Here is a 27,280-nt window from a genome sequence, read left to right as displayed (position 1 = left end):
TCTAAGGGGTTCTCTCTGGGCTAGTTTTGCCTCTCTTCGCTGATTGCCAAACACCCAGCGTGGTTTGAGGCTTGTTAAGAGTTTGAAAAAGCAGATTTGTCTTGGCTTTTTACTAGCTTTAACTGTATGCAGTGGTCTTTGTGCATATTGCTCCCTGTTCTTCAACAGCTTCTTCCTCTCTCCCTCCCCACGCAGTGAGACGAGACTGGGGAGTGGTGCAGGTGGTGGGGGCGGGGGGAATAGATGTTTTTTTTCTCTTTGGCAAGAGAATGAAGTGGAGTGCTGACATACATCATCTTTGATGGAAAAACTCCACGGCATTCTTTCTGCTATTGATCTGCTTCTTAATGGCCAGGAGGCCTCTTAGTCAATGGGAGACAAGTACAGCAACTTGTTTTCCTTTGCAGACTTCAGGAGCCCTGCTGGTCCCATGTAAATTATGCGCCGAGATCCAGCTATGTGGCCAAGCACTACGACTGCAGGCTGTTCAGGCAGATGGGGAGAGAAATGGATGGATTTCCTTTTCTGGGCTTTTGTTTTAGATTTGATGTTGATGAAGTAAAGTTTAAGATGCTAATGAGCTGTGGAGTGCAACCTCTGCTCTTCTGTTCCTGGTTCTTCAGATAAGTGGGAAACAACCACGTAATGGACCCTTCTCAGCCCACATTTCCTTGCTTACTGTTAAAAAGAAATTACACGCACAGCTTGCTGGAGTGGGTTAGGAATTTGCTGCTACCAGGGTTGTTGCATCAGAAAGAGACTTAATATTCCAAAGACTCTAGGAATGAGGATGTGTAGCTCTCGAAGCTTCTTGCCTTCAAAGTGCTCTGCAAACATTAGCTTCTCTTCTTAACTCACTGGGAGGTAGCCAAGTATTATCCCCATTTACAGATAAGGATCTGTGACCCAGGGCAGAGAACAGACTTACCCAAGGTCATGCAACAAGTCATTCTCAGAAATGGGAATAGAACCACCTCAGTAGTTCATTTCAGAGCAGATTTTGGAGTCGGAGATAGAGTCCAGGTCCTTTTGTGACTCTTCACTATCCTCCTTGCCATATTACTCCAATATATTAAGCTGTGTGGCTTACTAGAGTGGTGAGGAAAAGGGGGATCGTTTGTCCATTCTTCAAGGAACACCTGAAGTCCTCCTTTTGTGCTCCGGATCGAAATGAGTTGTTTTGAGGGGGTTGAATTCCTAGCTGGGACTGTTTTGTTTCTTTTATCTGTCTCGTCTGGGAAAACTCACTGTGGGATATGGAATCATTTAAAGCTGACCGTGACAAAACAGTGAAGAATAGACTGCAGGGAACAGTCCTGTACTAGCACCTCTGGAGATGAACTATGGAACACAAGAGGCTTGGTATGTGAGAATCACTTTGAGATTGTTGGTGAAAGTTGCTTTGGGAATACAGAATGTTGGAGGCTGATGGTACCTCTGGAGCTCTCTGGCATTACACAAGGTGGTAAATTAAGGTTGCAGGTGTTTCTTTCCTGGGGCCTTGTCTTATTATGTGGATATTTTAATGTGCAATATTTTTTGTTTTACTGAAGGGACAATGGAGACAGATCAAGGCACCGAGCTCCCCGGAACGCCCGTATGTCTGCACCATCGCTTGGGCGCTTCGTTCCCAGGTGAGACCTGTAAACCCATCTGGAAATTGGGATAGAAGCTTGGCAGTGCCACTTACAACAGAGCTCTCTGCTGCCATGTCAGAGGCTCAGATTCAGTTGCTTGCACGGATGTGATGTGAATTAGGTTATCAGTGTCTGGGACTCTTGTGGATGCCTGGCCCTCCTCTTAGAAAAGAGAGGGTGAAATTAGTGTGATTAGCTTTCATAGCCACATTCCCCAAAGCCCTGTCCTGAGCTTCCTTAACTGGAAATTGACAGCTGTAGTGTGGAGCCAAAATGGAAGGGAGGAGAAAATCTGATGGGGATTCTCAGGGAAGCATACTGGGTCAAAGATGAAAGAGGAGGGAAGAGAGAAGATGGGGATTAGATTGCTGGTATAGCTCAGCAGGTCTTCAATTCCATCTTGGCTGGATGGAGCATGTGGTGGTGCGGGGGAGGGTTTGTGCTCCTGAGCCATGACCTGCCATTTTTCTGCTGGATGGAGCACTCAGATAACTGGGCTCCTCTCTTTGACCTCCCTTTCCCCCTGTTAGGGTCCCAGAGCCCAGTACTGCTTGCCAAAATTAGATGGGATTCCTGCACTAGAGTCTAAGTTTCCTGGCAACACATTTGAGGTTTTTCTCAGTGTGTGGGGTGTTTCTCACAGCGTGCTCTCTCTTTCTTTAGGCGTTTCTTGCTGCCAGAGTACTTACCTTATGCTGGGATTTTCCATGAACGCGGACAGCCAGGGTTGGCCACCCACTCTTCTGTTAACCGGGTCTTGGCAGGTAAAGAAATACCCCTTCTGGAATATAGAGACCTGTGCTAGGTGGAATTCTCTCCAGAGTCTGCACATAGTGGGTCGGCCTGGAAAAAGAACCTATGAGAAATGTGTGTCCATCCTGGTATTGGTATGTAAAGCTCCTGAACTAGCAGAGGATGTGGAACTAGATACTATAGTGATGGGGTTCATACACGTGCCTAGAAGTTGCAGATTCCGTACTTTGAGTGCATATTAGGCTCTGTGCTGAGATTTCCCTAAGGAAGGGGGAATTTAATAATTCTCCTGATGTTTAATTCCCTCCCCAATCTGATTTTTTTTTTTTTTAAAGCAATCTGACAGCCTAATGATCAGCTTGCTGCAGGTCCTTCTAATTGAATTATAGGGTGCCTTGTTCATGTTCCGGCTGGCAAGCCACTCACAAGGGAGCGCGGGATTCAATTAAGATCCTAATAAGTGCGTGTTAAAACCTCGGCTGCCACAGCATACAGGAGCCTTAAAGGGCAGGCGGGGGTGGAATGGAAGAGGAGTGGGGCTTTGGCAGCCAGTGAATGAAACAGTTTTATATGATAGATGGTATAATTCTTGAGTGCTTCTTGGTGGCGCTTGAGCTGCTCTGTGATCAATACCAGCAGTGGAGAGACTTTTTTGGATAAGGGGAAGGTCTATCTATGTACCTGCCAGATGGAGATCCATTGGCTGCTGCTACTATTGGCAATGGGGCACATGTGGGAAAGGCATAAAACCCCCCTGGAAGGAGCGTGGTCTCCCATCTAGTCTTTCTCTCTCACTGTGGTGTGTTCAGGCAGAGGTTACCTGTGTGGGGAGAGCCTGTGTATTGTCAAAGTCAGATTCAAGGCTCACAGAATTTGTCAGATCACTCTGTTTATTAGCAAAGCGCTTTGCCAATGCACCCAGATATGTGAGCCCCCTGCAAAAGCTCAAGCTAACTTATTTATACAGATAAGCCAAAGCCAATTTAACATAAGAGACAAAAGGAAGATAAACTGACAAATATACATATATATCTTATTTGCAGACTAACGTTTACCAATCTCCTAGCTCAATAGAAGCTCTAAGTTAATTAGTTTGAGGACCCATAGTCTCACACTCCTTAATGTTTCTCTTCCTGACAACTATATTTCAACAAACCCTTCAAGCAGCATTTCTTTAATGAATTATAGTTTAAATATAATTCATTCTACTTCCAAAGTATTTTGCGTGGCTATATAGTATAGTGTGCCAGCGTAGCCTTTTAAAACCTCATTGTCATCTGTAAAATCCAGAAATGTCTCCAGATCTTTGTATCTCACTTGCCTCCTAGTCATCCTGTCGCAACAATTGCAAGAGTAGCCAAAGCACAGGCTGTGGAGCACCTCCATCCCACTACCTGATGAGCAGGGAAGCCAGCTTGTAGCATTTAGCTGATGCACATACTTTCCTCATGACTGTTGCTTGTGTGGAATTTGGCTGTCTGCTTCTGGAAACAGCTCACTAGCAGATAATTACTTGCTGCCAGGCAACACTGCAGAACTCTTCTGTAGTCGGGCTTTGTTGGAGACATCTGCCTTCAGCCCTCCCTGCACAGCACCTCTTTCCCAGCAGCTGAGGAGCATTCTATCTTTTCCTGGCATTTAGCTTTAAGATACTCAGTCAGTGGGCTCCTGGCTTCCAATGATTCCTTTTAGTATTCTACTTCCTCTTCCTTCATGATGTTCTGATGGAGAGTAACCCAGTCCAAGAGCCCAAGCCCCTCTCAGTGCAGAAAACGTAACCCCCACAATTCAGATGTAAAAACTGCAGCACCCTATCACAGAGACTTCATTAAGCTAAGCAAGCAAGGTGTTTACAGCTCCTCCACTAAATCTCCCAATGACCAAGGTCCATCCCAGTCTACTCCATGGCAAGATGGATCTAAATTCTATGGCAAGGCCCCTTGGTTTCTGCAGTGTTCCAGTGCATCAGACTGGAAATTGTGCTGCAAATCCAAGTAACTTCCACAGTGGAGTTTTTATTGAATGATTTTTATTGAAATGCTACATCCCATCCATGCAGTGGCCCCTTGTGGTGGTTGTTTGTTTGGTGTTTGTTTTAATATTGAATTCAGTTTATTTTACTCCCTCCTCATTTTCAGTTTTTGACATGCCACAGATTTAAGTGTTAACAAGTAACTGCATTATAGAAATTGGTGGAGGTCGAAACTTAACTGTAGGCACAGGGGGCTTTTGGAACTGGAGGGAGCCTGGAGTTGTGGAATAAGCATATTCACTCATTTTTGCTAAAATGATTAGCAGTGAAATAGCTGAGTGTTAACACAACAGAGTATTAGCTCTGAAATTTAATATTTGAGATAAAAGACCAGTTCACACTGCTCAGAGTTATTGTTTCAGGATGCCTGCTGACTTGGGAAGGCCACACTGCATTGGTTTATATTTGGATCAAGTATGGAAGGCTTGGAGCATACTTTTTTTTGTGAAAACTCTGAAACTTATATTCTGAAACACTGTCCCGGAATGGGGTAGATTCTGTGCAAATTTCTTGACCAGTTAATACCCAAGACCCTGCCTATTTGTTGTTGTAGCATCTAGGAGGCCTAGTCAAGGGCCAGAACCCCATTGTGCTAGGTACTGTACAAACAAAGAACAAAAGAATGTCTCTGCCCCAAAAGGTATGTCTACACTAGAATAAAAGACCCTTCCCCGTCATGGGTCCCAGAGGTTGGATTCCAGCCTGAGCACAAATGTCTACACCGCAATTTTACAACCCTGTAGCTTGAGCCCTGTGAGCCTAAGTCAGCTGACCCTGGCCAGCTGCAAGAATTGAATTGCTCTGTAGACTTGCCCAAAGAGTTTTTACAATTTAAGAGGCAAGACAAGAGGCCACAGATGGCTATGGACAGATAGACCAGAAAATCAAGGAAACAATGAGACAGTATTGGTCAGCATGATAGGCAGTGGTCTCGATGCACCAGATGCCTAACTGTTAAGTTTTTTGTAGGTGTTCTGGCAGAGAAGAATTTTAAGGCGGATAATGAGGTAGCTCTGTGGATGTTTATGGGGAGCTTCTTCCACATGTGAGGGCAGCATGAGAGAAAGCACAAATGTGCTTGTTTGAAAAATGTAAGAAAAGAAAAGGGGGGGTTGGAGAGGGCTTCAGAGGCAGGAGTCTACATTTCAGTAGCGAGTGAGAGATAACTGAGGTGGGGATTGACCAGTGATTCTCAAACTTTTGTACTGGTGATCCCTTTCAAATAGCAAACCTCCGAGTGTAACCCCCCCCCCCCCGCCTTATAAATTAAAAACACTTTTTTATATATTTAACACCATTATAAATGCTGGAGACAAAGCGGGGCTTGGGGTGGAGGCTGACAGCTTGCAACCCCCCATGTAATAACCTTGCGACCCCCGAGGGGTCCTGACTCCCAGTTTGAGAACCCCTGGGATTGATTATGAAGGGCCTTGAAAGTGAAGACAAGCAGCTTACGTTTGATGTGATAGAAAAGGAGGATCCAGTGGAGGGATTCAGAAAGAGGGATGACATGTTCAAAGTAATGAGGTAAGAGAATGATCGTTGCAGCAGCATTCTGAATGGATATGAGTAGGGTAAGACTGCATTTGGCCAAAGAAAAATTTTTGCAGTAATTGAGATGTGAGATGATTCTTGTACAGGAGTATTAGCTTTGTGGATAGACAGAAAAGACTGTATCTCAGAGGTTTCATGCAGAAAGAATCGACAAAATTTAGAGACAGCCTGGGTGTGAGAACCTACAGTGAGGTCCAAATTGAAGGTAACACCCATGTTACAGGCCTGAGTTAACAGGCAGGATGGAGATGGTGTCCACCGTGATTAAGAAAGGAGGTGGTAGGATGGGCTTGGAGAGGAAGAACAATTTTAGCCACGTTTCACTTGAGCTGATGATTAGACATCCACAAAATGTCAGATTTTAGTTTGGACAGAAGGAAACTAGTCTGCAGTAGAGAGGTAGAGCTGTGACTCATCAGCATAGAAATGGTAGTTTAATTTGTTTGTGGATAAGATAAATCAGAGATAAGGTGTAGCAGGAGAAAGGAAAGAGTCTGTCATTGGTCCCCCATGGAGCCCTTGAAGAGGGGATGAGGAGGAACCTATGGAGGACGTGTTGAAAGATTAATTACAGAGGTAGGAGGAGAACCAGGAGAGGGAAGAGTCATGGAAGACAAGGGAGGACAGGATTCCAAGAAGAACACAGTTAAAGGCAGCGGACTGTCAATTAGGGTGAGGATGGAGTACGGGTTCTTAGCTTTGGCTAGAAAGAGGTCGTTAGACTTTGATGGGAGTGGTTTCAGTGGAGCGCAATGGGAGGAAGCCAGATAGGAGAGAGTCTAGGATGGAGTTGGAGGAGATGAGCTCCTGTCTGCAAATTGAATGATTTTATAGATGAAAGGGAAGTGGGAGATGAATTTATTAATCTCTAAATCCTTCAGATGTTTACACCCCATGTATGGAAATCTTATGGCTCTTCCAGGAATGCCCATCTCCCACAGACTTGCGTCCGATCCTCTAGGCAGGAAAGGCCTGTGTAGTTCTTTTGCTTTCTCCATTGCCAACCACTTCAGAAGGGAAATGCCTTCTGAATGAGACATGCCAATTGGTCACTGAACACCTTTGAAATATCAGTGCTGAACCAGCTTGGCTTTGCAGCAATCCGGAAAAAGATTCTCATAGATTATAAGGCCAGAAGGGACCATCGTGATCTAGGGCTTGTCTACGCTGTGATGTTGTCGACAAAACTTTTGTCTTTCACGGATACTTAAAAAAGGCCCCCCCGTGAAAGACAAAAGTTTTGCTGACACAAGTGGCAGTGTGAATGCGGCTTTGTCACTCCTACCGACAAAGCTAACGCTGCTCTCGGGCTGTAAGTATTTTGTCCGCAAAAGTGCGGACAAAATACCGGCAGAGAGCATTCGCACACGCTGACCTTTAGCAACAAGGCTGTGTTGACACAGTCTTGTCGCTAAAAGCTGTGTAGTGTAGACAAGCCCTTAGCCTGACCTTCTGCATTACATAGGCCATGGGGCTTCTCTATATTCATTCCTCTTTGAACTAGAACGTATCTCTTAGAAAAATACCGTGTCATGATTTAAACATTTCAGTGATGGGGAATCCACCGTAACACATGGTAAATTACCTTCACTGTTAAAAAATTGCCCCTTATTTCTAGTCTGAATTGTCTAGCTTCAGCATCCAGACATAGGATCTTGTTACATCTGTATCGGAGGACTGTGGAACTTGTTACATCTGACACTGAGGAACTCTCTATTATCACATGTCTGTTCCCCATGTAGATACCTACAGACTGTGCTTTAAGTCACGCTTTAACAAAGAGAAGGTAAAGCTGAAGAGTGAGCTCTTGAAGCCTTTTTCTGTAAGGCATGTTTACCAATCATTCTCATGGCTCTTCTCTCTGAACCCTCTCCAAGTTATCAGCATTCTTTTTGAATTGTGGACACACCAAACGGTAATACAACCTATGTATTCTTGCTCGATATAGACCCCTGTTTATGCAGTCAAGGATAGCATTATCCTTTTTGGCCACAGCTTTGAACTAGGAGTTCATGTTCAGCTGATTATCCACCACTTTTTCAGAGTCGTGGCTTCCCAGGATAGAGTCCCCATTCTGGAAGTACGGCTTGCATTCTTTGTTCCTAGATATGACTTTACATTTGACCACATTAAAACGCACATTAGTTTGATCCCAGTTTATCTGGTGATAAAGATTGCTCTGTATCAATGACCTGTCCTCTTCGTTATTTCCCATTCCCCTAATTTTTTGTCATCTGCAGACTTTCAGTGGTGATCTTTTCTTTTTTCCATATCACTGATAAAAATGTTAGAGTAGGACCAAGAATCAATCCCTGCAGGCCCCACTAGAAAAACACCAATTTGATGATGATTCCCAGTTAACAACTTATGTTTTGAGAGCTATCGGCCAGTATATAATCAATTTAATGTGTGCCATGTTGTTTTGTATTATTCTCCTTTCTTAAAATGTTGTACATTACCGAGTCAAATGCCTTCCAGAAACCTAACGGCACGTCTACAGAGTGGGATAATGTACACTATGCGGGGGGGAGGGAGCGTGATTTCCAAAGTACGCTATTGTGTTGTGCATTAATTGGCCCATGTAGACCAGCACTGGTCCTGCTGGTGCGGACTAAATGTTTCCTAGTGCACGCTAACGTAGTGCTGTTTCAAGCAGCAGTTTGTTATAGTGCATTAGAGACCTTTTAATGGGTACTAGCAGGGTCTGTGTGGACCAATTAATAAGCAGCACATTCATGCACTTCCAAATTGTACCCCCCCGTACAGCACATTACCACACCCTCTAAGCTTGCCCTAAGAATATTATTACATAAACACTGTTACCTTTTATAAACTTGTAATCTCACTAAAAAAGATGTCATTAGTTTGACACAATCTGTCTCTAGAAATACTTATTTGATGACATTAATTATATCCTCTTTTAATTCTTTATTAATGGAGTCCTGTATCAACTGCTCCATTATTTTGCTCAGCATGGATATCAGATTGATTACTTGGGTTGTCCTGTTTATCCTTTTTAAATATTTGCACAACATTAGTGTTCTTCCAGGTCAGCTCTTTTAAAACTCTTAGCAGGATGGTGAGGGGTCTCACTGGCCCTCTGGATTCTAGTTCTTCCCTATCCAACCAATATGCATAGGAGAATCAGCATAAACTCTGAGCTCATGGTGGGAACTGTGCCTCTGAGGAAAAGCCTGTAAAGTGAATCCTGTGGCACATGGGAACAGTCCAGCTAGGGAAGTATCTTGAAATGAGAAAAATTGGCTTCTATTTCCATAGCCTCTCCTCAACCCATTTGTAGTGTGGTATGTGGCACAAGGATGTTGGTCTTCTCACAATACTATTTCCAATCCTCTGGGCAATCATCCCTCTGCCCTAGCCAGCAGGCATTCATTCTAAAATGCTCATGTTCCTCAGGTGAGGACCTGCTTTATGGAATGAGAAAAAACGTCTCTGTCAAAGAGAGCAGCCAGGGAACTAGTGCAATGACCTCATGGTCTGTCTTGCCCCAGTCAAGGATGTTTAGCACACCTTCCTGGAGTTCGCAGTGTTAGTCTTATACTGCCTACTTGCTTTCCCATCCCCCCACCCCGGTCTGAACACTTCTGACCAGCAGCTTTCTTTGCAGAGCCTTCCTCACTGAGAGTCAGACCTTGAACAGTACACTGTCAAGTAAGGTGGGGGAGAAACTGAATTCTTTGCATCTGGTGGGAAGCAATTGTAGATTCAGATATCCATTTAAAAATCCATAAATACCTAGAAAATCTAACCCCTGTCACCAAACACTTAAAGCCCCATGTCTGCCTGTGTGAACTCCTCTTACCAGCTCTACGGCAATTACCTGAGCATTCTGTTCTTTGAGCTTGGCAGCGCGATATTGACAGAGGAACAGAACAGAAAAACACTTCAGTTTCAGTTCCATGAAAACTCCTGGAGAAAAGAAATCAATGTTTGCCAAATAGCACAGGATCACGTGTGTTTTCTCAGCTTCCCGCACTCTTAAAATCCTGAAAGGTTACACCAGCTTATTGATAGTCCTATTACTCAACAAAGGACCTACAGATGGAGTCCACTGGCTGAAAGCACAGAACCCACATAAACCTTGTCTTTTATCTTAATGAGCATCTGCCCTGTCGTGTGCGGCTCAATGAATTTAACAATTTCCTTTGGATGAAAACAAACAGCTTATGTTAGAGTTTGAGAGACCCTGCTGGCAGGGTTAGTCTGTATCCTTGGACTCTGAATCCTGGTTTTAGTGGAGAGCTTGGTTTCCACGTGTGGCTTCCTGTTGAGTTGAGAGATTCAAACATTTTAAATATTTGAGTGAATTTAGTGCTGGTGAAGCATGCTAGATTTACAACCCAGTCACTGAACAGCTCTGTTTATCCCAAGAGCAAGCAGTGGTAGTACAAGCTTTTCTCATTCTCCAGCCAGCCAGGGGAAAAACCCCACAGCTCTCATCCCTGAGCTCCCAATCACCAGCCCTGCAGCAGTTTCTCCCCAGACCTGTCAGCTGCGGCAGGGGTACCCCGGAGTTCCAAGCCACTGGCCCTGGTGCTCCAAGCTGCTGCTGGTGTCTGGGCCCCCCCCGGCACTCTAAGCCACCAGCCCCAGAGCTCTGAGCCACCAGGAGCATCTGGGGCACCCAGAGCTCCAAGCCCAGAGGGCCAAGCTGCTGCAGGCAGGGGGGGGAGCCCAGAGCTCCAAGCCATTGGCCACGGGCGGCAAGGCACCCTGGAGCTCTCAGCAGCCGTGGGCGGCCCTGGCGCTATCAGATGCGGTCATGGCAGGTGCTGGACAAACACCCCACCCGCTCCCCGCAACATGGCTTAGGGTCTCATCTCCTCCCTATCTCAGGCTTCAGTCCTCCACCTGTCACCGCGTGCGCACACACACACGCCCATTATTTTTAGTAAAAGTGACAGACAGGTCACAGCTTCCATGAATTTTTGTTTATTGCCCATGACCTGTCAGACTTTTACTAAAAATAACCATGACAAAATCTTAACCGTAGTAATGACTTTTGATCACTTTCAGCCTGTGCTTGATTGGAATCAGTGACCAAGGTAAAAGTCTCAATATCTATTCAGTTACCATACCCCAGACACTGTACCGTATCCCATTTAACAACCTGGATCACAGAGGCAATTCTGGATCATTTGCCCAAGGCCATAAAGTGAGTCAGGAGGTTACCATTGTATTGGACCCTTCAAGCTTCCACTCCTTTGCCTGTAACTATTTAATGTTTTTATCTGTAAATCTTAAAGTACTCTACAAAGGTGGGTAAGTGTTGTCATCTCCATGATACTGGTACGGAAACTGAGGCTTGGAGAGGGGAAAGGACTTGCCCAAGGTCTCTCCGCATGTCAGCGATAGAACTAGAACACAGGTCTCCTGTATCCAAATTATATATACTGGATCATACCTGTTAGACATGCTGCCTTCTTATTTCTAACTCTGGTATAACTCAGTAGATCTCAAAGTGCTTCACAGTTTACCCATTACTTGTTCACTTACCTTATGCTGTACTCAGGCATATTGGGCAGATGAGTGTGCCTAAGTGGCACATTTCAGCCCAGTGCCTCTTCAATTAGCTGTTTATAAGCCCCTGATAAATGGACAATTAGTGGTAGTGCTCTGGCTGGTGCTGCTTTGATAATTGACCCAATTACTTTTCACTTCTGCTGTAGTGATGAAAGTGAGCATAAGAAGGTGGCTTGGTTGCCCTGGAAACAGTATTCTAGGAAGCTACTCCAGCTTCACTAACATGAGGACTTTGCTGCGTCCTAGTTTCAGGCCCCCTGGATTCTTTTACTGTTGTTACCAGCATCTCCCAGTGATTTGAAGGCTATGTCCTGTGACTCCTTCAAACTGCCTGTGTAACACACAATTGCTCAGAATAGGGTTGGGATTGAAGCTCTGAACATCGCGAAGGCTCTCTTCAGGTGTAGTCTCCCAGAAGCATCTTGACCACCTGACCTTACAATAGGCAGGTAGCAGGGACTGATTGGGTCCCGTTTTATTATGAATGGCTTTGGGGAGTCTGTTCTTCTAGACTCTCAGGGGGGATACTTCTACTTCCCAACTCTTCTACAGGAGCCTTGTCTTGCTACTGGCAGAGAGATGCCCACTTCCTCTGACGTGGTCTCATCCCACACCTGCTGACCCCATGATACAACTGAGACCTTCCTCTCAGAAGCGTCAGCCCAGCCCTGCAACTTGGGTTCACATTTGAACTGTGAAAAGGGGAGAAGCATCTCTATCAAAGAGAACTCTGGGCTGTCTGAAGCTAATCTTAATTGAATGTTCTCTAGCCCTGGACTGACAGATGTTTAGGAGAGTATGATCTGCCCTCCCTGGAAGGATATGCAAATGGATAGAGAAGTGGATCCCCCATTTGCCCTCATCTCTCAGGCAGTGATGTGACCTTAAGCAGACACATGTTTGGGAAGGTTTCCTATGTAGGTTTCCTAACTCTTTTCTCCACTTATGCGAGACTTCTGAGTGTCATTTTTGGGTGGCTTCAGCTGCCTCTTCCCAATTTTAGCTGCCAGTTTGTTTTTGCCCTTCGGACTGTGGAAGCCACCATAAGGTTGGGTAGTGTCATAGCCAGAGCCTCCTTTTCAACCCTGAGCAGATCTGCAGGGTAATCCACCCGTAAGGGGAGTGTGGCTTGTTTGTGCAGTGTGTTTAATGCAGCTGCAGGGTTTAATGCAGGGTCTCAGGGTACTTCTTTGTGCAGAAGGGTGTGAACTCTTTAGAAACACTGCATACCTTGCAACGCCTTGAGCCTTTCAGTCAGTCCTTCTCCCAGATCAAAACAGTCTCCTCCTCTCCATGCGATCTTTATTATGGAAACCCCTCAGGCATTCTGCTGGGACTCTTGTGGAACCCCTGTGAGGGATCTGATTGCAGAGCATTCTCACATCTCTGTGGGGCTGCCACAATTAACATGGTTCCAGGCTGCTCTATTATAGAACATGCTGGATGGCTGAACACACCAGGAAGTGTCTGAGGATTTTGTTAGTATCTGACAGTGCAGCAGCAGTGAGATGGGATATGGCACTTGTTGGGTGGATCTGCCTGAGCTTTGTTACCACTCACAAGAGCATTCCAAGCCAGTCTCCTTAACTATGGCTGTATTTTAATAGTTATGGAAATGTCCACAGCACTCCAGCATAGTTATGCTACCACTTGGGAGGAGCTGCTGTTAAGTGTGTGCATACATTGCCCTTCCTTGTTCCCCCACTGAAGAGGGCTCTGGAAAAGGAGTGTTGCTCCCAAGCAAAGAGCCCTGAGGAGCTAACTCAGAGGTGGGCAAACTATGGTCCACGGGCCACATCCGGCCCGCGGGCCCCTCCTGGCCTGGGAGGCTAGCGCTCCCCCCGCCCCCTGACTCAGTGTGTCCCCCCTCCCCACCTCAACTCACTGCGCCATCGGCGCAATGCTCTGGGCGACAGAGCAGTGAGCTCCTGGGGCACTGCAGCTGCAGAGCCCGGCCTGACCTGGTGCTCTGTGCTGCGTGGCACAGCTGCCTGTCCTGGTGCAGCCGCGCCGCCAGCCACCGGTGCCCCACGCAGCGCTGTAAGGGGGAAGGGAGCGGGGGGGTTGGATAGACGGCAGGGGAGTTTGGGGTGGTGGTTAGGGGCCAGGGATGTGGATGGGGTCGAGGCAGTCAGAGGGCGGGGAACAGGGGGGTTGAATGGGGGCAGGGGTCCTGGTGGGGCAGTCAGGAAGGAGAGGAGGAGTTGGATGGGACAGCGGGGGGGGGGCAGTCAGAGGCGGGGGCTCCAGGGTCAGTCAGGAGACAGGGAGGGGTGGCTGGAGCAGGGGTCCCAGGGGGCAGTCAGGAAGGAGGGGTTGGATGGGGTGGCAGGGGGCAGTCAGGGGTGGGGGTTCTGGGGGCAGTCAGGGACAGGGAGAAGGTGGTTGTATGGGGCAGGGGTTGTGGGGGGGTGGAGTCAGAAAGGAGAGGGGTTGGATGGGGTGGCGAGGGGCAGTTAGCGGTGAGGGGTCAGGGAGAAGGGGTGGTTGGATGGGGTGGGGTCCCGGGGGGGGTAGTCAGGAGTGAGAGGAGGGGTTGGATGGGGCAGTCGGGGGAGGCAGGGGGTGTGGATGGGGCAGAAGTCCCGGGGGGGGGCATCAGGGGGCGAGAAGCAGAGGGGGTTGGATAGGAGGCAGGGGCCGTGCCATGCCTGGCTGTTTGGGGGGGCATAACCTCCCCTAACCGGCCTTCCATACAATTTCGGAAATCCGATGCGGCCATCAGGCCAAAAAGTTTGCCCACCCCTGGACTAACTACACTCTTGCCATCCTGGTGGGAAGAAGGCTGGGGTGATGATTACATTCCCAGAAAGAGATGTGAGGGCATAATTGCACTTTGTTGCTCTTCTAAGCTCAGGCCTCTAACCTCTATGCCCATTTGTGAGAGCACAGCTGAGATAGCAACAGAGCATTACTCAGTTTAAAGTCCTGAGCAAGGTCAAGTCAGCAGCAAGCCGAAGGGATTTTGGACTGTCAGAGGGAGCTGCTTTAATGGATTATTCACTGGGCCAAAGACAACACGTGTTTCAGGTTGAGCCAGTTAGAGGCATTTTTTGTTTAGAATCTTGGTGACTTGGAGCCAAGCTCTTTCATGGAAGGCAGAGGCTGGGGATTGGGTGGAAATCCACTGCTGTGGCCTAGGCCACCATCTGGAGACAATGATATGGCTTGTGGAGTACACTATTTGCCATCTCAGCCCATTGATAGCAATGGGAGAGGTCTCTCCCGAAGTCCTATTTCCTCACCCCTGCTGATCCTAGTGTTGGAACATGAGGCTGAATGCGTTTTAGTACAATCAAATGCAAAGTCATACATCTAGGAACAAGGAGTGTAGGTCACACAGGATGTAGGAGACTGTATTCTGGAAAGCAGTGACTTTGAAAAGGGCTTACAGGTCGTTGTGGATAGTCTACTGAACATGAGCTCCATCGTGATGAAATGGCTAAGTTTGAATATGATCCTTTAAAATATTAATGGGAATACTGAGGATTAAGGAGGCGGCATTACCTTTGTATATGGCATTAGTGAGACTGTTCCTGGAATAATATGTCTTGTTTTGGTGTCAACACTTTCAGAAGAATGTTAAAAAATTGGAAAGATCATAAAAGAGTTATAAGAATGATTCAAGTTCTGGATGATTCAAAATTATTCAAGATAGTTGAGTCAAAAGCTGACTGCAAAGCGTTAGAGCGATCTCACAAAACTGGATGACTTGTCAAAAAAATGGCAGATGAAATTCACCACTGAGAAGTGCAAAGTAATGCATATTGGGGAAAAAATCATCTTAACTACACACTTACAATGATGGGGTGTGAATTAGCTGTTTCCACTCAAGAAATATCTTGGAGTCTCTCCGGGTAGTTATCTGAGAACTTCAGCTCAATGTGCAGCAGTGGTCAAAAAAGCTAACAGAATGTTAACAACTATTAAGAAACGGATAGAAAACCACAGAAAATATAATTTCACTCTAGAAATCCATGGTGTGCCACACATTGAATACTGTGTCCAGTCCCTCACTTCAAAAAAAGATGATATGGAGCTGGAAAATGTTCAGAGAAAGGCAACAAAGATGATTAAAGGTGTGGAATGGCTTCCATATGAGGAGAGACTGAAAAGATTAGGGCTGTTCATCTTACAAAGGAGATGACTATGGAAGGGATAGGATTGAGGTCTATAAAATCATGAATGATTTGGGAAAAGTGAATAAAGAACTCTTTACCCTTTCACGCAGTACAAAAAACTGGGCTCACCCAGTGAAATTTAATAGGCAGCAGGTTTAATACAAACAAGAGAAGGTACTTTTTCACACACTGCACAATTAACCTATGTAACTCATTCCCGTGGGATGTCCAAAAGTGTACTTAGGTTCAAAAAAGGACTAGATAAGTTCATGGAGTATAGATCCATCGGTGACTATTAGCCAAGATGATCAGGAATGTAACCCCATGCTTGGGGCAACCCTAAACCTCTGACTGCTGAAAGTTGGGAGGGGAAGATGGGGTGGATCACTCCAATTACCCTGTTCTGTACACTCCCCCTGAACCTCTGGCACTGGCCACTGCTGGAGACAGGATACTGGGCTAGACAGACCATTTGGTCTGATCCAGTATGGCAGTGCTTATGTTCTTAAAACCTGGTTAAGTCACACATAGTCTTTTCTTTAATTAGCTTAATACAATGAGCTTCTTAAGAAGTGACTTGATCAGTATGTAAGTACCAACTGTGACAGGTTCCCCCCAGAGTGCCACCTGGAACTGGGATACCACTGAGCCCTCTGATCCACCAGCCTGGGCTCCATCTCACACTGTGCTGCTGTGACAAGTTGCAAAGCCCTCCAAACTTGCACTTTCACCAGCATTCACACAGGTAGGGGGACACCCAGCTGCAGTCACGTGCAGGCTCTCTAACCACCAGCCTCCAAACCTAGGACTCCAGAGCAATACTGTCCTGTCCTGGTCAAAGCTGGCCAGTGTATGGGTTTAACTCTGTCTGTGTCTCCCTGACTGTGAAGAGGACCGTGCACACTTGTGGTAACCAAGCTGAGATTTTCCCTAGACACCTTAGCCAAACACACACTGGTTTGGATTAAAACATAAAATAAGTTTATTAACTACAAAAGGATAGATTTTAAGTGATAGCAAACAGATCAAAGCAGATTACCCAATAAATAAACAAAACCATGAACTGAACTTAACATTCTAGATAGGTAGGATATGAATTAGCAAATTCTCATCCTGAGTGATAAACAGGCTGATGGATTCTTAAGGCACAAGCTGCCTTGGCTATGCAGCTTGGGTTTCCCAGGTTTTCATACACAGGCTAGAAATCCCTCTAGCCTGGGACAATCACTTCCCCACTGTTCAATCTTTATTCCTCAGGTGTTTCCAGGTGTGGTAGTGTAGGGAGAGTGAGGTTCCCCCCGAATGTCATTTTCCCCCTTTTATATCTTCTTCCCACTTGTTGGAAAGCTCTCTTGCTGTGACCTGGGTCAAACAGTTCCCATTGTGTAGTGCTATCTCTGAGATGTTTCCATTGTACACATTTCCTGGGGTAATCCTTGTGCTTGTATCAGAGGGTTAGCCATGTTAGTCTGTATCCACAAAAACAACGAGGAGTCTGGTGGCACCTTAAAGACTTACAGATTTATTTGGGCATAAGCTTTCGTGGATAAAAAACGCCACTTCAGATGCATGGAGTAAAGTTACAGAGACCAGCATAAATATACTGGCACATGAAGAGAAGGGAGTTACCTTACAGGTGGAGAACCAGTGTTGACATGGCCAGTTCAGTCAGAGTGGTTGTGGTCCACTCCCAATAATTGATGAGGAGGTATCAATATCAAGAGAGGGAAGATTGTTTTTCTAGTGAGCCAGCCACTCCAAGTCCTTTGTGCTTATGTGCATTTCCTCAATAAGCCATTAACATTGTTTGGCCTTTTTACTGTTGTACCTGAGAGGCTGCTTGTGGGTGTGTTCAACCTCACAGCATGTTTCTGTAATACATACATAGCCAAACTTACGATGATAGCACATGCAATCCAATGAGATAATAATGTTGAGCAGATCAAGACTTTTAGAATGATACCTCACAAAGCATACTTTATACAAAACATATCCTAATTACATGACCGTGGTGAATATTGGGGTGCCAGGGTGTCACACCAACATGGGGAGAAAATTTCTGATAGAGCGGTCTTTAGTCTAACACGCAAAAATCATAAGATCCAGTGCCTTGAAGCTGGACAAATTCAACCTTAAAATAAGGTGCATGTTTTTGAGTGGTGGTGCTGATCCTTTGTATTATGGAAGACCAGAGGGTCCTCTGTTATCGATCAGGGCCTCATTGTGCTAGGTACTGTACACCCATGTTATGGTAGCTTACCATTGGAACAGCTTAGCTAGGGACATAGTTGAGTCTTTATCACTTGCAGTCTTTAAATCAAGATTTGATGTCTTTCTAAAAGATTTGCTATAGCACCACCACAAGTTATGAGGTTGATGCAGAAGAGATTCTATGGCCTGTTCTGCAGGATGTCCAACTAGGTGATCATAGTGGTCCCGTCTGACCTTAAAAATCCATGAATGTACATCTACACGTACAGCGGTTCAGTCAACACGTGCGCTGCAGTGGCACAGGTGTAGTAAAGATGCTCTGTGCCAACGGGAGAGAGCTCTCCCGTTGACATTAAAAAAAAAAAAAAAAAAAAAGGGTTACGCTACTCACAGGGATATGTCAGCGGGAGAAGCTCTCCTACCGACATAGCACTGTGCACATGAGCGCTTTTGCCAGCTTAATTTTTGTGTCTCAGGGAGTGGAATATTCAGACCCCTGAGCGACATAAGTGGCAGTGTAGACATAGCCTTAGACAAGGGTTATATAGTAAGCACTCGTCTGTAGTAGAAAAGGTGAGTCCCCAAGTCTGAAATGAAACTGCAGGTTCTCTGTAGGATACGAAGATTAAAGGAGAAGTCTGGGTCTTGAGCAAAAGAACTGGGTGTCTTACACAGAGGCATACTGGAAAGAGCATTGCAAGCAATGGGTGGCTAAGCTATTCTGCCATGGTACTCAAGCGGAAGGCAGTTAAAGGGAGAAGGATACCATAATGAAACATTTGGGGAACATTGTCACAGAGTGAAGCAAACTTGCAAGGTGAGCTTAACACAGGAGAGGCCCAAGTGGCTTTCTACATCATGTCGCAACCTGCAGGCGGGCTTGATTCCCCAGCGAATGGTGATCAGGGAGCTGTGTACGCACAAATATGGAGTTTCACAGAAGCACGCCCTGACTTGGTGCTGGCCTGAGATTCAGAATGGCAAGAGGTGAGCCTTGGAGAGATGAAAAAGTTCACAAGCTTATTGTTGCTCTTTCTCCGTGCATTGTTAAAGTGATGTATTCTTGGATATCAGTATGCTAGAAGGGGTAAGGTTTTGCGGCAGTGCTCATCTCTCTGTGGGCGGTGAGGGCCCCTTGGGGCTGTGTCTCTTTCCGTGGGTGGTAAAGCTCACTTAGTCAGCCATAAATGTACTTTCTCATAACTTGCTGGGCCTTTTAAAAATAGGACATCACCCACAGTCTTCAGATTTCATAGGAGGAGGGACAGAGTGGAACCCCCTGGAAGGTAGTGTGCAAAGAGGCTGTGAATTCTGACAGTGGGCTTTAGGGCTTGTGGCAATGTGCTATAGGTGTGCCGCCAGGAGAGAATAGTAAAAATTTATATTCAAAGATTAATTTAGGAATCTCTGAACCAGATTTACCTAAGGACTGAGGGTCCAGCCTGGGCCAGCCTCAGACAGAGATTTCCCATCTAGCCTGGGCCATCAGAATGCAGGACACCACCAAATCTCTACTGCTACACAGTGGCCACATTGGGTGCTATAATCACTGTTCAGAGTGTTGATTATAGACTCCCTTTCTTGTGTAAATTTGGCTGTATAGAACACCACATCTTTCTGACTACAGTCCTGGAGTTTGTTTTAAATGTTAGAGGGAATTAGGTGAGCGAAAAGGCATGTAATGGATGCAGATGTCATTAGGCATCAGCTCTTGCATTTCAAAGCCACCAAGACAATAACTGAGCATCAAGGTTCTGAGTTTCAGGATGATGGATGTAAGCTAAGGGGTGCTGTAAATATTGATTGCTACTTGCCTGCATCTTTCCCCTTCAACTAACCCTAGAAACTGTTTGTTACTGTACCCTAATCTGGAAGGGAACCATTCTTACCCCTAGATTATAAAACCAGAAGGCACCATTGTGATCGTCTGGTCTGCAGAATAACACAGGCCAGAGGAGTTCCCTGAATTAATTCCTGTTTGAATTAGAGGATATCTTTTATAGAAGAACATCCTATTTTGATTTTAAAATGTCCAGTGATGGAGAATCCACGACAATCCTTGGTAAATTGTTGCAATGGTTAATTAACCTCACTGTTAAAAAATCGCCCCTTATTTTTCCAGTCTGAATTTATCTAGCTTCAACTTTCAACCACAGGATCTTGTTATAGTCTTGTAGATTAAAGAGCCCATTATCAAAGATGTGTTTACCTAGGTAGGTATTTATAGACTGATTAAATCACCATTTAACCTTCTCTTTGTTAAGATAAATAGATTAAGGTCATGGAGTGTCAAGGTGGGAGAGGTAATTTATCGTATTGGACTGTTGAGAGAGACAAGGTGCGGTGATCTGTGGGTTTCTTGTATATAGTTGTCTGCAGGGTTCCATTGCTGAAGCTGATCGTGGTGTCGAGGGAGTTGATGCTAGTTTGTGGGAGTTCGGGCGTTTAATGGATGAGAAGTGGTTGTTGAAGTTGTGGTGGAAATCTAGGAGGGAGTTTAGGTTATCTGTCAAGAGGATGAAAATATGCACCATGGAACCAATGATATACCTGAGATATTTTCATCTTTTGGACAGATGACTTAAACTCCCTCATAGATTTCTAACACACATCCATTAAACTCCCTGGGAGCTTAAATTCATAACTTTGCTAGATATTAAAAATCATAGACTGAATAGAAACACTAAATTTATGGCTTATTACAACAATCTGTAACCCACTTAACACCCCCACACACACCAGCTTTTTGTTTTCTTTTCTACCTTATGACTTGAGAGGTATTTAATAGGCCACTTCACTTCGATGTTCCCTTGAAATACATATTAACTGCTTATGCTAAACCAGTGGTTCTCAACCAGGGGTACAGGTATGTAGAAGTCTTCCAAGGGCGCACAAATTCATCTAGATACTTGCTTAGTTTTACAACAGGCTACATAAAAAGCACTAGCAAAGTCAGTACAAACTACAATGTCATATGATGACTTGTTTATACTGCTCTATAGACTATACACTGAATTGTAAGTACAATATTTATATGCCAATTGATTATTTTATAATTACATGGTAAAGAAAGTTAAGCAATTTTTCAGTAGTGTGCTATGACACTTTTGTATTTTTAAGTCTGATTTTGTAAGCAAGCAGTTTTTAAGTGAGGTGAAACTTGGGGTACTCAAGACAAATCAGACTCCTGAAAGGAGCACAGTAGTCTGGAAAGGTTGAGAGCCACTGTGCTAAACAATGTGTTCCACCTTGTATTTATCTCTGACACTTAATATATTTCCCATACTTGTAGAAGAGCTCTGTGTAAGCTCGAAAGCTTGTCTCTCTCACCAACAGAAGTTGGTCTAATAAAAGGTATTCCCTCACCCACCTTCTGTCTTTAACATCCTGAGACTAACACAGCTACAATGCTGCAGACAAGTCCTGGAGTGTGTCACTAGTAAGATCATCCTTTATGTTCAGAGGCTGGAGTTGTTTGGAAAAAGGTCTTGGCAAGGGCAGAGCCAGGGGAGTAAATCAGGCTACGGGCCTCCTTCCAAAACACAAACAAAAGCAAAGGGAAGCTTCAGTATTAAAACTGTTGCAAGTAGCACGAAGAGAGTGAACTTAATGTTCCATCTAAATGAGGATCCAGAACATCATCTGTATAGGTCATAGAGGCCCTAGTGAGGTTCTGGATTCCTTTGTGCTGGACACTGTGTGAACACCTCATTCTTTCAAGGAGTTTACAATCTTAGGGCTAAGAGGAAAGCCTAGAATAGCTGTTGCTGAATAGCTATTATATACTTGGGATATGGCTACACTAGAGAGTTTACAGTGGCACAGCTGTGCCGCTGTAAGCTCTCTAATGTAGCTGCTCTAAGCCAACGGGGGAGAGCTTTCCCATCAGCTTAACTACTCTTGCCCCCATGAGCAGAAGCTATGTCAGCGGGAGAAGTTCTCCCACCGCCGTAGCAGCTGTCCACACCGGTGCTAATGTGGGTGTAACTTGCGTTGCTCTGGGGGTGATTTATTCACCCCCTGAGCGACATAAGTTATGCCGACATAAGCTGTCGTGTAGACATAGCCTAATTCCCCATGGGGACATACTTACTTGTAACTAAACTGCCTTTGTGCAGTTTAGATTTGTCCACTTCCAAAGCAGATTAACTTAAATAATACGAAAGGCGTGCTTAGCAAGGAATAAGAGTGTCCACACAGAGAGTTAATGCAGAATTGCTGTCATGCTTTAAATTCACACCCTAACTATTTTGCACTAACTTCCCTTTGAATTCCCTGTGTAGATGAGCCCTAAGATGAGGTAGGTGGGGGAAAGGGATTCAAATACATTTTGTTTACATCTAAAATTACATATAGTGATATCATTTCAGCTGCACCAGACTTCCTCTCAACCCCTTTTTTCTTAAAGACATTATGGCAGGTATTTGCGTTAAGGAGAGATTTGAGGGAGTAGGTTCAAGTGTGGCATTCTGTGCACTGAGGACAATATGGAAGAAGTTGAGAAGATGATTGTGGGTAAAGCAGACAAATGGGCAGTCAAGGCCATCATCACTGGAGGAGGATGGGGGCAATGTGTTCCAAAATGAGAGCGGATGGGTAGAGGGACAAAGCTGCCACTGATTCAGCTATTGCTATTATATTGTCGTCAGTACTATAATATGATGGCAGTGACAGTACTTCAGATTGATCTTTGTCTTAGCTGATGAAAGAGAGAAGAGGAGAGAGCTTTCATATGTAGCTGAAGTTGGACAGTGGGTCCTCAGCATTCCAATATGCAGACCAATTTAATTAATTTATTTATTTATTTATTTTGCTAAAGCAAAACCAGTGAAACCACCCATGCAGTTAATTAAAATCCCAAGACAGTAGGTCTCTCCACATGTGTATTTACAATGACCCAGAGCAGTGCAAGGTGAGAGCAGGATGTTAGAATGCAAACTTTGGTAGTTAAATGGCTAATTGGAACTGGAAGTATCAGTGCTGCATAGTGTGCTCAGTGTGCATATGTTTTCTAAAATGATAGCTAACTGGCTATGGGGAGCTAACAGCTACTGCAGTCCCAGCCTTTTTCCAGCAGGGAGTACTGTAGAGAAGAATTCAGGCACTAATAGCCATAGCAAAAGGACAGCTCAGAACTGTAGCAGAAGAATCCTCTGTAAAGGAGGCTGTGTTGATATTTCCAGTTCTAGTTATGATGAAAATGGTGCTGCTTCATAGCTTAGCTAATGACCATTCTCTTTCCAACCATCAGATGAGTCCTATTTCAGTCCTCCCCGCCCTGCTTGTGCATGCACACACTGATTTCTAGTCTTTGGGTGCATTAATTCTCTCTCTAAACACAGGAATTATGGTAACAGTACACCCCCTCCAGCTGGCTGCCTGAGCAGAGCATACACCGAGATGCCTGTCTCACATTTCTCACATGTAGTGAGATATGGACCAGCTCTGCTGCCCCCTCAAACTCCGAGGCATAGTAGGGGAATCGTCCTAAAAGGATGAGAGTTCACACACAACTCCAGGAATATGAGGCCACTTGAGCCAGTGCTTGTCATCCATTGGTCCACACTGTCACTGGTACTTGTGACATGGTACTCTAGACTTTACTGTTGTCAGCATGGGATCGTGGTGCGCTGCTGTACATTTACTTGTGAGGCTCTTATATACCATGGAGTTCAGCCAGCTCCAAACCTCACTCATATACTTTAATGCAGTGCTTCTCAAGCTATCTGATGTGGGGGACCGGCAATTTTTTTTTTTCCAATGTGCGCGCAGACCGGCAGCCGATGGCTCGTGGATTGGCACCGGTCCGTGGACCACCACTTTGAGTAGCACTGCTTTAATGGATTCAGCTGTAAGTCAACAAACTGTGATGTCCTATTTCTCCTGTCTGAATTTTTGTCCACTCCTGATTGAAGATTTGGCTGAGTGCAGCTGCTGGGTAGCAGCAGATGGTGCTGTGTAACAGCTTTCTGGGTCACTTTACTTGATGTCCTTTAAAATATTATGAACTAATTCTGTTAGATTAAGGTCAAATCTGCCCTAAAAAGAAATTGAACCTGTTTGAAGTATCTGTCCCTCTCTCAGCCCAGGGCCTGCAGGCTGACTAGCTGAGCTGCTCTTCTGCATCCTAAACTCAGGTTTGACTTCTTTTGTGTGTCAGTTGTGGGTTTTTGACTTTTAACCTAATTTGAAATAAAGAAAAAAGCGCCCGTGTCTCTTGTTCTCATTGATGTTGCTTTTGTACTTTTAGTGTATTGGACCCGGCTGGGCTGGGCTGTGTTTTGCTATGGCACCTGTTGCATGCAGATAACTTCAATGTTATCTGCTCAGTGTAACTCCTTCCTGGATTCCTGCATCCTCCTGTGAACTTGGACACCAAACATTTAACCCCCTCTGTGCCACCCTGTTCTTCACCTGACTGTCAGTCTTGGGACCTACAGCTCTAGCCTTCTATTGTCTCTTAACCACATCAGTCTCCCGAAGTCCTGTGCTGCTCACTCTGATATCCAGATCACAATAATTAGGGTTCATGTTTCAGCAGCCTTTCTGGAGTTTGCTCTCCACTGAGATATGGAAGACTCCTTTGTGCACTAAAACTCCCTCCCTCTACTGCAGTCTCAAAGTGCCTACTCTCTGGTCATTGCAGAGAGCACTAGTGTCTTGTTCCAAACTGTCGTCCACCTCCCTCCACCCTCTTTCTGACCCTCACCAAATAGAGTGAGGATTTGGCTACACTCTTCCTTTTGAAGATCTTAATCTGTCCTGCTACCTTGAGCCCAGGTATTTTATTTAACCTGGCTCCCTTTCACCTTCCTCTTCTCATCCAGTCTGAACAAACCTCTTTTCACTGGATGCCCTTCCAGCCTGTTATCTCTGTCTTTCCTGTCATTGTCCCTAGTTTTACCCACTGGCCATTAATTGCATTATCCAGAGCTTTTTCCCTAGTATACTCCATTGTGCTCTTCTCACAATATCCATATCCCTTCATCCCACTCAGGAAACCGCTCACTTGACCTTGCTCACTCCCTAACTGCTGCACTGGCTTCTTTCCCTTTCTTTATAGAGCTTTGGGAAGGATTCAGAAATTGCTCCCTCTGGTGTGCTGTCCTTCCAGCTTTGTGTTTCCTAGACAAGCTTAGTGACTGCTTTCCTTGCAGATACAGCAACTGCGTGTGAGCCATTGCACTGGATAGGTGCTCTTAATGAGCACAGTACTCTCTTAAAATGTATTCTATAAAAACGATCTGTCAGCTCTTCATTTCCCCCAGGACACTGTTAGTTTACAGTATGAGGTGCATTTACATTGTTCGGACTGGAATTCTTATTACTGAAGTTGCATTTCCCCTGAGGACACATGACTTATCCTTAACCTTCCCTTACATGTGTGTAAATTTAGTGTTTGCTAACATCTCCTGAGCAAAGCTGTCCTGTTCAGGGTATTATAACTGTGAAACATAATCGACCATCGTGTGTGTTTAGCCCAGTACTCTGTGTTGTGATGGCAGCTCTGCTATTATTTCTAGGCTGAAACAGCATTTTTATTATAGACCTGGTTTCTCAAGGGATTATGTTATAAATTAGTCTTGAATGTGTTTTCTGGTATGAAAGTAAGTTTGTCTGACTCTCTTTCTCATCTGCCTGGAAAGAGAGTGGTACGGTTTTGCTACAAAACAATGAACATAGGTCTAAAACTAGTCTAGAAAAGCCTTGTAGTATTGATCCTTACATTCTTTTCTCCATTGGCCTCCTGGGTAGGGGGATGGACTAGGTGGGGCCTATCAGGTGCTATGGCTAGGCTGACACTTCCTGTCTCTGCAAGGTAGCACCAGCTTCAGGAAGTGAGGGACCTTCTGATCTGGGGACTGAGAGCCACCATTTGGTAAGGTTTCAGGACTCGGGAGAGGCTGCTCTGAGTGTGGGAGAAAACTCTGGTGTCCACGCAGTGGTATGTGGCTCCTGTCCGGGAGCATGTGAGCTGCTTTCACGCGCTAGTGTCACCAGGGACAGCTGCTGGTGAGTCTGACAGCACAGCCACGCCCGAGGAGCTGCCCAGGCTGGGCGTTGGCTCCTGTGAGCAGCATCCTGGCATGCTGCTGCTTTCGCTGCTGTAGTTCCTGGCCTGGTCACTGGCCAGAGTCTTGCTGGTCTCGGTCATTGTCCCTAGAGCTTTGCAGCTCTGCAGATACCCGCTTTATATCCAAGCCAGTTTAGTAAAGAACATAGTACTTCGTGCCCCCAACCACAAGTAACACTGGAGGAAGAGGGTTTGGAAGCTGTTCCCAGGAACAGCTGGTATCCTAAGAACAGCAGCAGCATCTGCAGGATTCTTTCCTTGCTGAGGAAGGTAAGGGTTTCTGAGGTGTTTCTAGTTGATCCAATAAAAGATATTATTTCACTCAGCTTGTGTGTCTGTGGTTTTTCTAAGTCATACAGGTGCACCTTAGAAAAGCTAAATCTCAAATCTTTGATTTTGCACAAGGCATTCCTACTCCAGGACCTTGGTCAACCAATGTCTCAGTCATGCCAACAGGAATTCTCACAACCTGGTGATTCTTGACTACAAGAACAGACCTTCTGGACTGCATGAACTAATCTGTTGGACTACATACAAGGCGAAAAGGAAACCACTCCAGGAAGAGTGACGTTCCTTCTTCAATGTAGCTTTATGCAGCTGACTAAGGAATAAATGTGGGGAAGTTTGTGCTCTGACTCCTCATCAGTGACAGCAAAACAGGACAGGGAAGCTCTCTGGAGGCCTGGGATTGGTTAGAATCAGAGGAGGGTGTGCAGGCACTGTGCAGGGTTACACTAACTGGTGAAAGGCTTTGTCCTGCCTTTGCAAGGCTCGCCATCTGAAGCAATTAAGATTAGCAGGCACATTTCATGCTCTGAAAAGTCAAAAAGGGAAAGAAAAGGGAGTTTTACAAAAGAAAATGCCTGCCAGGCACACATTTCACTCTAGTTTTGTGCAAAGGATAAACACAGATGTGGAGGTTAAAAAGCAGATTTCTAGCAGTATTTAATGAAGGGTCTGGAAATGATGCAAGAGACCGGGCAGTAGGATAAAGTGGAGGCACTGCAAAGGACAGAACTGGCACTGGGAGGAGCCCAGTTGACACACAGCACAGATTAGCTATTGAGAGCCCACTAGTTCAAGTTCACAGGGATTTCACAAAACAGGGAGAGAGCTGTGGCAGGAAGGTTTGGCATTTTGATTTTAAAAGTCTCTTCCTGTTTCTGGAAAGCTGCAAAGAGGGTTTGTAAGCTTCCCCTTGTGTTTGGGTTCAAATGAAGTTAAGCAAAAAAAAATCTTTCTCTTAGCATTCTTGAAAGTTCAGTCCACTGTGCCGCCTCATCCTGCACTGAAGGGCCAGGCCACATGTCACCTTGCTATAATCATTCTGAAGAACATTTCCCTTCTGCAGCAT

The 27,280-nt window shown here is 45.3% G+C and overlaps 1 protein-coding gene across 5 annotated transcripts in view; it reads left to right on the top strand.

The window, feature by feature from the left end:
- The window catches only part of AMBRA1 (autophagy and beclin 1 regulator 1), a 197,241-nt gene that overhangs the window by 83,052 nt on the left and 86,909 nt on the right, over positions 1-27,280 (top strand). For 4 of the 5 annotated variants that reach the window (XR_012159410.1, XM_073348168.1, XM_073348167.1 and 1 more), the window contains 2 exons: positions 1,551-1,634; positions 2,301-2,401. Coding sequence is in view for 4 of the 5 variants with exons in the window: in XM_073348168.1 (XP_073204269.1) it covers positions 1,551-1,634; positions 2,301-2,401 (185 nt within the window). In the remaining variant the exon portion in view is untranslated. The remainder of the gene's footprint in view (positions 1-1,550; positions 1,635-2,300; positions 2,402-27,280) is intronic. The other variant, XM_073348170.1, reaches the window with a different exon arrangement.

The sequence above is a fragment of the Lepidochelys kempii genome, chromosome 6 (assembly GCF_965140265.1).
Source record: "Lepidochelys kempii isolate rLepKem1 chromosome 6, rLepKem1.hap2, whole genome shotgun sequence".
NCBI lineage: Eukaryota > Metazoa > Chordata > Testudines > Cheloniidae > Lepidochelys > Lepidochelys kempii.
The sequence above is the reverse complement of the archived record's forward strand: the minus strand, read 5'-3'. Positions and strand labels throughout refer to the sequence as shown.